The sequence below is a fragment of the Medicago truncatula genome, chromosome 8 (genome assembly GCF_003473485.1).
Source record: "Medicago truncatula cultivar Jemalong A17 chromosome 8, MtrunA17r5.0-ANR, whole genome shotgun sequence".
NCBI classification, from domain to species: domain Eukaryota; kingdom Viridiplantae; phylum Streptophyta; class Magnoliopsida; order Fabales; family Fabaceae; genus Medicago; species Medicago truncatula.
Genome location: NC_053049.1, coordinates 36,979,450 through 36,991,222, shown reverse-complemented (window position 1 = coordinate 36,991,222; position 11,773 = coordinate 36,979,450). Strand labels below are relative to the sequence as shown.

Here is an 11,773-nt window from a genome sequence, read left to right as displayed (position 1 = left end):
GTGTGGTTTATCTAATATTCAAAATTCTTTTTTAATTAAAATTATTGATATATTAAAAACATTTTTACATCAAATAGTTTAAAAACGTAAAAGACAATGAAAAACATAATTCAAGGAAATAATAAAGGGTTTTATGAGTGGAAGGTTTTCTTCTTCCAATTATCACCTCTCTAATGTTGAGTGATTCCCTTTGATTATTTTTTCTTGCATGCATGGTGTTTTGGGTTTGAAGCTATAATAGTTTTAGGAGGTTTTAGGTTTCATATTTACTATTAAAATATGAGTTTTACTTTTTCCACCCTATGTCTTTTCTCGTGCGCCCTATTTTTTCCTAATTTTACCCTTGATTCGGATTTCGTTTTTCGGATTGTATTGTTAGGATTTTGCAGATGTTTCCGGATTTTAAAATCCAGAATAATGTTTTACCAGAACTTTTGCAATTTTAAGGTTTACAATTCGTAAAATAAAATGCAAATAAAATAAAAAACAGAAATAAAAAGACACAAACATAAAAACAATTCATTCTATTAATATATGAACAATACATTACAATAATTTTCAAGCTTTTTAAGCTTATTACATAAGATCCTAAATCTATTTCTAATCTCCTAAGAGTCTAACCAGTGCTATGTGATAGGACATAGCAGTAGTTTCCCTATTGGAGGGCAACCGGAGGAGGAGGGTAGAGGAGGGTGGGAAGAAGAGAACAATGCCCTTGAGGGAGGTAGCTCAAACTTACGCCCAGACAGGCCAAACTAAGAACCACACTGACCCACATGACCCTCAGATGAACCGCACTTTATTGCAGCGCGGTTCCATCCTCATTGACCATTCATACAAACCCTGAAAGTTTTCAACGAGACCCTTATCTATGAAAGGCCAACGATGGGAAACCATGGTTGTAGAAGGAAGAAGAGGATGAGAGGGTGGGAGAGGATGGTGTGAGAAATGGTGGGTTTGGAAAGCTATTTATAGGGTGGGTCAAAAACGGTTGGGAAGTCATAAATGCAGTCAAAAAACGTGGTAAAACGCGTTTTTTTTACTTGACCACCGACAAAAACGTGTGGTGCTGACCACCGGCCACGACTGATGCATTCCGGAATATAAAATTCGGAACGCAACTTTGTTTTCCGGAATATATTTTCCGGATTAATGCGATAATGGTGAACGAGGGAAAAGTTGACACATCTTGTAGGGCTAAGGACGTTCCAGAATGTAAAATCCGGAAAGCTTCAGCATTGGATTCTTTTGAAAGAGAGCCATTAATGTGGGTTTGGACGGTTACAACCACTAACACGTTTTCATTGACTGTATTAATGACCTAGGACTTGTTTTAGGCTATGAATAGGTTTCCATCTTCAACAAATACCTTCATTCTTCACTTCACCTCTTTTCTTCAATTTTCTTCAAATGTTTTTAGTTTTTTAGGGGTGTATGTGGTGTCATGGTCATTGTTGACCGTTCATATGAACCCTACAATAGCATTGCAGCTTGTGTGGGGTTCATATGACGGTCAACAGAGACCCTTGACATCAAATAAAGACACAAAAAAGCACATAACATCTGGTCCGGATTTCGTTTTCCGAAAACACTAACAATCTGGTCCGGATTATATAATCCGAAATAAGGGTAATTTTGGAAATTTTACAGGGCGCGCGAGAAGGTAATAGGGTGGGAAAAGTAAAACTCGTAAAATTTTGGGTTACCTTGAATGGATTGTAATAAGTTGGAGTAGTGATATTTTAATGGGCAAATAGGTTGTCAATCCATGAAAATATATGCCAATTTTCATCTATGAACTTATTAATCCTTCTAAAAAGCCATTGCAAATATTAAATATTTAAGTTTTCATCCTATTTTTTTTTTTATTTTTAAGTTTTCATCCTAATCTTGCTTTTTTGCTGATGTGAATAGTGATTAACGACGTGACACACAATGATTGGTCAAGAATCTGGATAACTCAGATAAAACGTTATGAATGGACAGACGCAATTGCTCTTGCTGAATCAAAAACAACCAGGAAAATATGAATTTGTCCTTCTTATTCTTTCCTTTCCTTTCTATGAAATAACGAATGCAATAATCTTCATCTCTTTCAACCCCAAAATCCACTTCAATAAAACTGGAAAAAGTATTCAATAAAAAAAAAATTAACTTTATTACACCATCAACAACCTCACCACAACCTCTTCAATCACCACCATCAACCATCTCTATCGAACCCACAACAACAACAACAACTTCCTCTAATTTTTTATTAAATGTTGACAAAATGCAAAGAAGGTGATGAAGTTTCCAAACCCATGAACCACCGGCACCCATCCTGCTTCAATAAAAAAAATCCAAAAATTTATCCCATAAAAATCCAGAAGTCATCCCCAAAATCCATATCTATACTCATGAGCAAATTAAGAATGAGTTTTCAATTTGTGTTTCAACACTCATAAGTAAACTGAAAATTGAACAAGAAATATTTTGTTATTGGATTATTTATATAATTTGAAAATCCATATCTACACTCATACACCAATAAGTTGCAGATATAATTCGTCCCCTTTTAAAATTTACAAGGAATTGAATTTGCAACCTTTCAACTCCATCGTCTAAAACCCATATCTATGAAGGTAAAAAAAAAACATTAAATCCCATATCTTCATTAAACTCAGATCTGATTTCATCAAACACCGAAAATTGCCATCAAAATTACAGATCGAAGAAGATGAATATGTTTCATTCGTCTATATTGAAACTTGTTCCTCTTTTTTTTGAGCTGGGTATAGTGATTTTGTTGTTCCAAGGATTGAGAAAGTTGATGGAAGAGATTGAGAAAGTTGTTGAGAAAGCGAGAAAGCTTATGGAGCAGATTATGAAAGTTTCTCCAAGAATTGATAACAGCTTGGATTTTTCTGACATTTTTCTGAATTGATGGTGGTGGGAGTATAAAGGGAGAAGTGGCCTTTGGAAGAAGAAGATCGAAGGGGAAAATGGTAATTTCGCATTTGGCTTTGTTCATTAAGGGAAAAATGGTCAATTCATGTCATTTTGGCTCGGTCATCAGTGTGTTTTCAAAGTCAGTCAGTACCACATCAGCTAATCACATGCCACATTAGTAATCAAATGAAATTAAGACCAAAAATATAATTATTAATATTTGTTGTGGCTGTATAAAAGGATTAAAAAGTCCAGGGACAAAAACTCAAATAACACATATTTGCAGTGGCTAATTACATATTTAAGCCCATTTTAATGTGTTAGTGTATTATTAGTTGGAATTATTGTGTAATTTAGTTTATTTTTTGAATGCATGCATTATTTGATGAAATTAACCTACCTTATTTTTCATAAGGAATATATGTTTAATGATCTTATGATGCTCTAGTCTTTATAAAAATTAGTTTTGGATTGAGGGAATGAGCTCATCAAGGTCTAGCAAGTTTGTAAAATGCTTCTCTATCTAATCGATTAAAGAAAGTTGTTGATATAGCATCAAAAGTAAATATTTTTTGTATCGTCTTCACAAGTACTGGTGCGATATTTAAGCCGTTCAACAATCATTATATTTCTAAGCGATAGAATTTCAATGTGTTTTATTTCATAAACTAGAAAAAATATGAAAATGTAAATGGTAAGAGAGTTAGCAGAGAAATAAGTATGTTGAGATTAAACTTCATCAACCTATTTCGCATGTATCCTTATGATTAGTGTAACAAATTCTAGTTACTACTCGATATTATCACGTATTGCTCGACAAACATAATTTATCTCTAAATAATATTATGGGTCCAATTGTATCGGTTAATCAATGATTACTCGGCCTATTAACCAATATGATAGAATTAAGGTTCAATACTTTTTAGTGAATATTAAACCCAAAAGCTATTTCTAGAGTTTAGTGTTTAATAGATATTATACCTTACGCTAGATTCAAAGATATTTGTCAATAACAATTGAAATCCATATGATTGAAGCATCAAGGATATCACTAATATCATGAATAACTAGAATCATGTAATATCATAATCAAAAGAGATGCACACTAATAGAGTTGATTATATTTAATCCTAACAAAATAAGTTTAGCTACTCATTGTCATGGAAGCTTTGCAAAGATGAGAATAATAGAGATGAATTGACATCAAGACTTGATTTATCAATGAATCTTGTGAATCCACCTTCAATCCTTGATGAATCCTTGATCTATGAGTGTTTCTATGTGTTTCCCTGTTTTTCTCCCTTCAAAATGACATAATAATCTTTTTTTCTCTTTCTGAATCTATTCATTTGTATTATGTATTTTAACAGCGTCGCTTAGCCACGTCAGGGCTCGCTTAACGAGTTGACCTTTCTTCCCCATTGTGTTTCTGCCACATCAACGCCGGAGGTTCAAAACCGCCTTAGCTCGCTTAGCCACGCATATGCTTCGCTTAGCCACACCCTAGAATTTTGAGTTTTCTTGCTCTTTGACTTGTATTGCTTTTACTTCGCTTTGAGCTCGCTTAGCCACTTCATGGCTTTGCCTTCGCTTTGAGCTTGCTTAGCCACGCTTCCAGATCCAGATTTCCTTTGCTCTCTGACTTGCCTCGCTTTAAGCTCGCTTAGCGAACCTCTTGAAGTCCATGGCATGTGCATTTACCTTCATAAATGGTTGGAATTAATTAGGTATAAAAAGCACACATTGATATTTTTCTATTAATTTAGAGTTTTTTCATAAGATAACTTGTAAAACAAGTTAATAAGTGTCTTAATTCTATATGTGATTTATTCAATTTATGGCACTTATCACTTGTCAGTCAATTCATGACAATATTAAATTTTCTAATTGTTAGTTTCTTATTAAATTTAATTTTTTTATTTTTTATTTTAGATCATTCATATATACAAAAGGAATAAATTAGTTCCCTTAAAAAAGAATAAATTTATTCGTTTATTGCGACCAAGACTTTATCAGTTTTAAGAAAAATAGTTAATTGTGTTGTTTGTTGCGGTGTTTTCTGGATTTATTTGTCTGATATGCAATGAGGTGTATTTCTTTATTTTGACTGGTTGTCTACATAGTTCTACTAGTGCTGTTAAATGAATTTACCTTTTAGTATATTTTTTTCAAGCTCCAACAGTGCTACGAAGAACAATTCTAATGATATGATTATGAGGGAGCCTCCAAATATCTTTTATATCTATTTGAAATGAAAAATTTCTCATCATAGTACTTGCGTTTATAATCACCAAAAAGTGAGAGATTTTTAGAACAAATTTTATTTGAAGAACAACGACCTCTAATTTCGTTTTGATCATAACAAAGAATATAAGAGAACAATTTATTCTTCGATGTGTGCTTGATGTGTAAAAAGTACATTCCTTTAGATAATGGTACCATTGTTACAGACTTTCTAAGCATAATTAAGTACGGATTTGCATGTTCTCTTTGTTGCGTGATGCTTGTCTTTATATCCTTCAATATGCTCTGCATTTGCACCATGTTGAGCATTGTTTTTTCTTTTGGGACAAAAATGTGGAGTATAGTGTCGATCATGAAAATATAAAACACGTAGTAAGTACAGTATGCCAAAAACATGGAAAACTCATTATTACTTATTAGAATCACAAATAGGGGTGGCAAAAATACCCATGCCCATGGGTACCGGCGGGTAAAATCCATCACGGGCACGGACGGGTAGCTAAACGGGTATCCATGAGTATAATTAACGGGTATTTGACTACCCATTATTATATGAATACGGACACGGATTTGATGGTACCCATACCCACGGGTACCCATACCCAATAATAAATTAACTTAATTACTAAAATATCCTTATATATCTTATTATTAACCTATTTTTAATTTTTTTTAATTTATATTATTAAGTTGATAGATTAACTTTTCACGTTCTTTCCCCAATCCATGCCTTTATTTTTCTTCAAATCCCATTGAAACCATTATTTTTCTTCAATTCCCATTGCAACCATTATTTTTCTTCAATTCCCATTGCAACTATCCTTCTTATTCTTTAAAACATAAGTCTTTACTCTTTAGTCACTCACCTCTCCCTCTTATCTTCTCATTTGCTTCTTATATGCTAGCTAGTGTCACTGAACCAATCCCACTGCTTTACAACTTAAAATTGCTTGTGATTATCAGGTATTTTACTTGGAATTGTTTATTTTACTTGGAATATCATCATGTGAGTTTCTAATTATTCCCTATGTTATTTCTTTGCTAAATGAAGTTATTGAAGTTTGGAATGCATGCAAAATTTAGATGTTTATTTGGATATTTTGATGTTTTTATTTTACTTCATGAATTTGTATGAATTATGTAAGAATTATGAATTTTCTATGGATTATGATTTATGAAATTTTGAATAAATTATGTATGGATGTTTAAAAGTAGTTGAAGTTTTTTGTTAATTAAAAAAAGTTATTCTTTGTTCCAAAAACTAAATAAATTCAAAAATCCATGGGTACCCACGAATACCCATGGATACTTCAATATCCATGGGTACCCACATAATGGGTACCCATGTGGGTACGGGGCGGGCATGGGTATCATGTTTATCCAACGGGGCGGGCACAGGTATCATACTATCCGTGTCCATGGGTATCCATTGACATCCCTAATCACAATAACATAATTCACGTATTTCTAATAACTAAAAGTTTAAAAGCCAAACTATTTTTCTAACATTCTTTTTTCTTCTCTTTTTAATTTTATTTGGTACAACTATCATTATTTCACTATTAGATTAGTGTGAAGGGGACGTGGAAATGAAAACAACTATATAACACTAAAAATCAAAATGGGGAACATACGTTATAACTTTATAAGAAGAAAAAAAAAAATACTCCATATGATATTTAGATTTGTTTTTTGGCACCCAATTTTAGTAAGTTCTAAAAAGAGTACCCAAAAAAAAAGTTCTAAAAGAAGTGATCATTCAATATCAGAAATTACATTGACAAACACATGAAGAAACATTAATTGTGTTTACAATAACATGATCCACAAAACCATGCACCAATTAACACTACATAAGAAACAATTAATTAAGCAACTTAATTCCATGTCTTACATAGATTAATTTCCTTAACTAGCTAAGCAATTGTTTGGAAGTGGAACCCACCATTTGAAAAGGTTGACAACCCTTCATCATCAAACCAGAATTATAATTCACATTATTAAAATTGTTCATCATATTATTCCCTCCAATGAATCCACCACCAATGTGTGATTGTGATCTATTATTAGCACCTACTTGTTCCAACGTGTGAACTTGTTTCTTCAAAAACTTCACATAATGTATAGCTTCATCTAACATTGAAGCAGTGTCCATTTTGGTTCCACCAGGTACTAATCTTTGCAATATCCTTATCCTCTCACTTATCCTTTCTCTTCTATGCCTAGCAGCTACACTTTGTGGATCCTTTGATATCTTCACATTCCTTCTCTTCGGCGGCCTAACGGCTTCCGGATCGATATGTATAGGTTGCATAACTGCTATTCTAAATATCATTTCCCTCATCGCTGCCATCGAATTCTTCTTTTCAGAAGAATTCGACTGCGAGTAAGGAAATGATGAAGAGTTAGTTTGAAGAGGTGGTGGTGTGATATTCAAGTGTTGTTGGAAATTGACATTGGAGTGTAGAACTGGATCAATATTATTCAAAGATTGTGGAGATGATAGTGCATTTTGGTTCAGGTTAAATAATGGAACAGTGTTGTTGGTGATTTCTTGGTAAGTGTTATAAAAAGGTTGATCAGAGAATTCAGGGAACTTTTCCATTTGCATCATCATTGCTATCATGTCCATGCTTCCGTCAGTTTTCACTATGTCGACATCCATGAAAGATGATGGGAGAGAGGTTGGAGAAATGGGGAAGATGAGAAAAGGGGGGGTGCAGAGTATGGGAGAGGGTTATGCAGAAGGAGGGTCTGAAAGTAGGGTTTGTGTGATCAGAAAGATAAGGGAGTGAAAGAATTTATAAATAAAAATATTATTATTGTAGGAATGAGAGTGCAGAGGATAGAAAGATAGATATGATAACCGACCAACAACAATATCTATAGCTGCAGTCTCAGTGTAAGTGGAAGGCCTTTTTATAGCAACTTGTCACCATTAATATATATATATATATATATATATATATATATATATATATATATATATATATATATAATCATTGTTAAATACAAAATGTTAGCGGGTTAGTAATTTGCTTGAAGAAGAGTAAATGTGGATCGACTTTAGTTTCGAATCTTGTGGACGAAAAAATAATGTTTCGATGATCGGCTATTTTGTTAACAAGGGTTGGTTATAAGTAAAGTCGTAGATATTTCGGACTAATAACATAGATAAAAAAAGTGATATTATATTTCATTTATAATATATCATGTCATGATTAGAGTATCAACCTTTATCACTAACTATTCTTCCGGGATCAAAATGTAAATTAAGGTAAATTTTAAGTTGTGATCTTTGAAAAACTATGAGTAAGTTACTCATAAATAATTTTAAGTTGTCTTAGAAAAAAAAAATCATATAAAGTATCTGAAAATCCATTTAAGAGAACATATTTGGCAACAATTCTCACAAATGTACTTTTTGAGCTAGAGTGTAAAAAAATTAGTTGATGGATATTTTCATTTTACAATGTAACTTCCAATAGATTAGAATATGGCTCTAGTATTGATGTGTATATTTGATACGAACCTCTCCAAAAAAGTTCAACAATAGATCCTTACTATTTTTAATAAAAAAAATGAATTTTATCATAATAAAAAATCAAAACAGACAAAATATTGTATTAAAATTTACTAAAAATAGTAATATCCACACTTGATTAAGTCTATATTAGATGTTCTTATTATTGATGAATTTAGATCTATTCTTTAAGAGGCGCAGCATTAATTAAGGTTGTGTTTGCTATACGACAACCAAATGATTTTTTTGTTGTTTTTTAAGGAACATAATCTAATGATATACGAAGATTTATATCTCTTTTAAGGTCCTTGAAATAATTTTCATTATCCTTCAAATTATATTATGAAATTATTTGGTAATAAAATGAGTTAACGGTCTGAATTAAAAACAGCATATACCATATATACTCATCACGGCACATCATAATCATATGGAGTAGAAGCTATGTTTAAATATTTATTAAGCTACCAAATACCTTTCATTTATGCTACACCATGATGATACTTGTGAGTTGTGAGCAATATTTTATATAAGTTAGAAACATAAAGAAAATCTAAGAAGCTCATAAATGATTGATATTACAAAATTTATATTAATTATTATCACCGATGGATCAAAACCGCCCATGATGTGTGGGGTTACCTCTCCTCTAGGAAGGGTCTCAAATCCACCATTGATCTTATATATAGCTAGATGAAAGGTCAAAGGTGGAAGCATTTAAGATCAATGGTTGACAATAAAAGAGGGACCACATAGTGGATGGGGTAGAAAGATTGGTTGAATGCTGGTGCATGAACCAGGTTTCAAAGTTTACATATGAATGTGTTCTTTTCTTTTGACTGAAAAACTCTTTGCTTTGTAATGAAATTTTTACTAGTACTTTGTTTTATGAAAAAGGCCAAAGTGGACCCCATAGTCACATTACATTTGTCAGAATGATACAAGCTTCTAGGTTGCCTCCGTCACCAACGGAAAATGCCATAAAAGGATGAGATGAGATAAGATACACTGGAAGAATAGACCTAACTAACTTTATATGCATATATATTATTTTAAGAACATAATAATATTGGTTCATAGTTAGAACTTAGATACTAATATTAATTGTTAAATCAAGTGATGCATATATTACCTTATCATTTATTTAAATTTTAATCAGTTTTGACATTCGTGAATATGCTAAAGCTTGATCAACTTGTGAAGAAAATCGTTTTCTTACTAAATTTTTTTTATTGTTTTTCACATTTCTAACCAAACAACATTTCACAAGAAAATGATTACTGTAACGAATTTACGATGAGAAAGTTAATGAATGAATTGGATCATGACAAATCAGTGCAGCCAACTAGTCACTGAAAATCACGTTTATCGAGGTAGATTGGGAAGCAGCGGTGATGGTGAGATGTAAATGCTGACCCTCCAATCCTTACACTACTGCATGTTGCATGCGTGTTGTTCATCTTGTAAACCAGTATCCTCCGAAAGTAATTTTGGAACTAATTTCTTAAGTATTGTGGAAGTTAAATGTACGAAGAATTTTTGCTAAAAATTTAAGGTTGAATTCGAACTCAAAATCAGTTAAGATATCTGTCATCTCATCTAAACGTTTTTTGGTGTGTCGTTCATCTTATAGTATAACGTCTAGATGCTCGTTCATAAATAATGCTAGAAATTAAAATGGCTAGCAATAACATAATAGCTAAGGTAACCTGTTTGGGTTAACCCATTGATGTTGGTTTTAGATCTTGTAGTATATATGTTCATTTTTAAAGTTTTACGTTTGATTTTTGTCTATCCTAATTAGAGTGAACTATTTAGCTTCTTAAGAAAAACATAACTAAGGTTATTATTCCCTTCAAACAAAAAAAAAACTAAGGTTATTCTTTAGATTGTACGTGAAATAGCTAGAGTCAACAAACTATGTTACTGTCAATTCTGGTACGGCTAACTGTTTTGACAGCCTTATTCCGACTTACAAAATAATGGTAATAAACTTTATCATTTTTAGAAGCTTTTTTCGTTACACAAACGTGTGCAAGACTGCAATGTCAATTATTTTTTTAACATAATTAATAATTCGTCAGTCCAAGTACAATCTGAACGCACCGTGTTGCTCTTCGAATCTTCTTTGTACCTACTACCTAAACTATCAGCTACTTAACACATGCTATAGTATGTTTTTTGCATATCAAATCTAACTACTTCATATTTGATTGATTGATATTTGGAAAAATAATCTATTGATCAATTTTGAATATTACATAGTTTACATTATAAATATAATAAAGAGTCATAGATAAATCACTGATAAATATATGTATGCTAAATGTGGGAAGTTTATGTTATTGTATAAGATGCAAAACCCTAATCCTACTAGTAGTACAAAACTTGGAGTTTCTCATGCTTTCTCAATATTTTTGTTTCTAACTATAACTTGTTAGGTAATTAAAAAAAGGAAAATGTTACATGAACACCATTTAATCATACACCCTATTGTACACCTCATGCATTAAGGATATTTTGGTAAATTCATCTCACAACCATACTTTCTCTTTCATCTCCTCTCCCTTTTCCTTGCCACATGTCAGGATTTTATGTGGGTGTAAGAGGTGTATTGCCACATAGAGGTGTACATGTATCACCACTCTTAAAAAAAAAAGGTAATTAAACAAGAAATCTTAGCTTCTCTGTGGGACCGGAAGAGGAAAACGTAATAGGCACTATATTACAAATTAAATTATAAATTATGTTATATATTATACTAAATCAGAGACTAAGATATGAAATTAATCTAAGTATTGTATGATTTGAATCATATAAAAAAGACAGAAGATAAGAAGATAAGATGTTAATTAATTATATTTTATCAGAAAGTGGTCCCTTGCATTTAACTACTTTGATTCATATATATGATCTCTAGCAATTAAATGTGATTGAATTTTACTTTCACACGAATTTCATAAATCTAAAGCTAAAGTGGAGAAGTAACATTTCAGGTTGTCTGGCTATAATTTTTATGTAATAATAATTGTTACTAAAGGCTAAAGCAGCCTTTTTCAAACACTGTATCAAGAA

At 31.9% G+C, this 11,773-nt stretch overlaps 1 protein-coding gene across 1 annotated transcript; it reads right to left on the bottom strand.

Moving 5' to 3' along the window:
* Positions 1-6,920: 6,920 nt before the first annotated feature.
* LOC120577658 (transcription factor HEC1) lies at positions 6,921-8,104 on the bottom strand. The gene has a single exon (XM_039829415.1). The coding sequence runs from the start codon at positions 7,838-7,840 to the stop codon at positions 7,088-7,090; it is 753 nt and encodes a 250-aa protein (XP_039685349.1). The 5' UTR covers positions 7,841-8,104; the 3' UTR covers positions 6,921-7,087.
* Positions 8,105-11,773: the final 3,669 nt, after the last annotated feature.

Coding starts and splice junctions, on each gene's coding strand:
- LOC120577658 (XM_039829415.1), bottom strand. CDS start 7,840: ATGGATGTCGACATAGTGAAAACTGACGGAAGCATGGACATGATAGCA.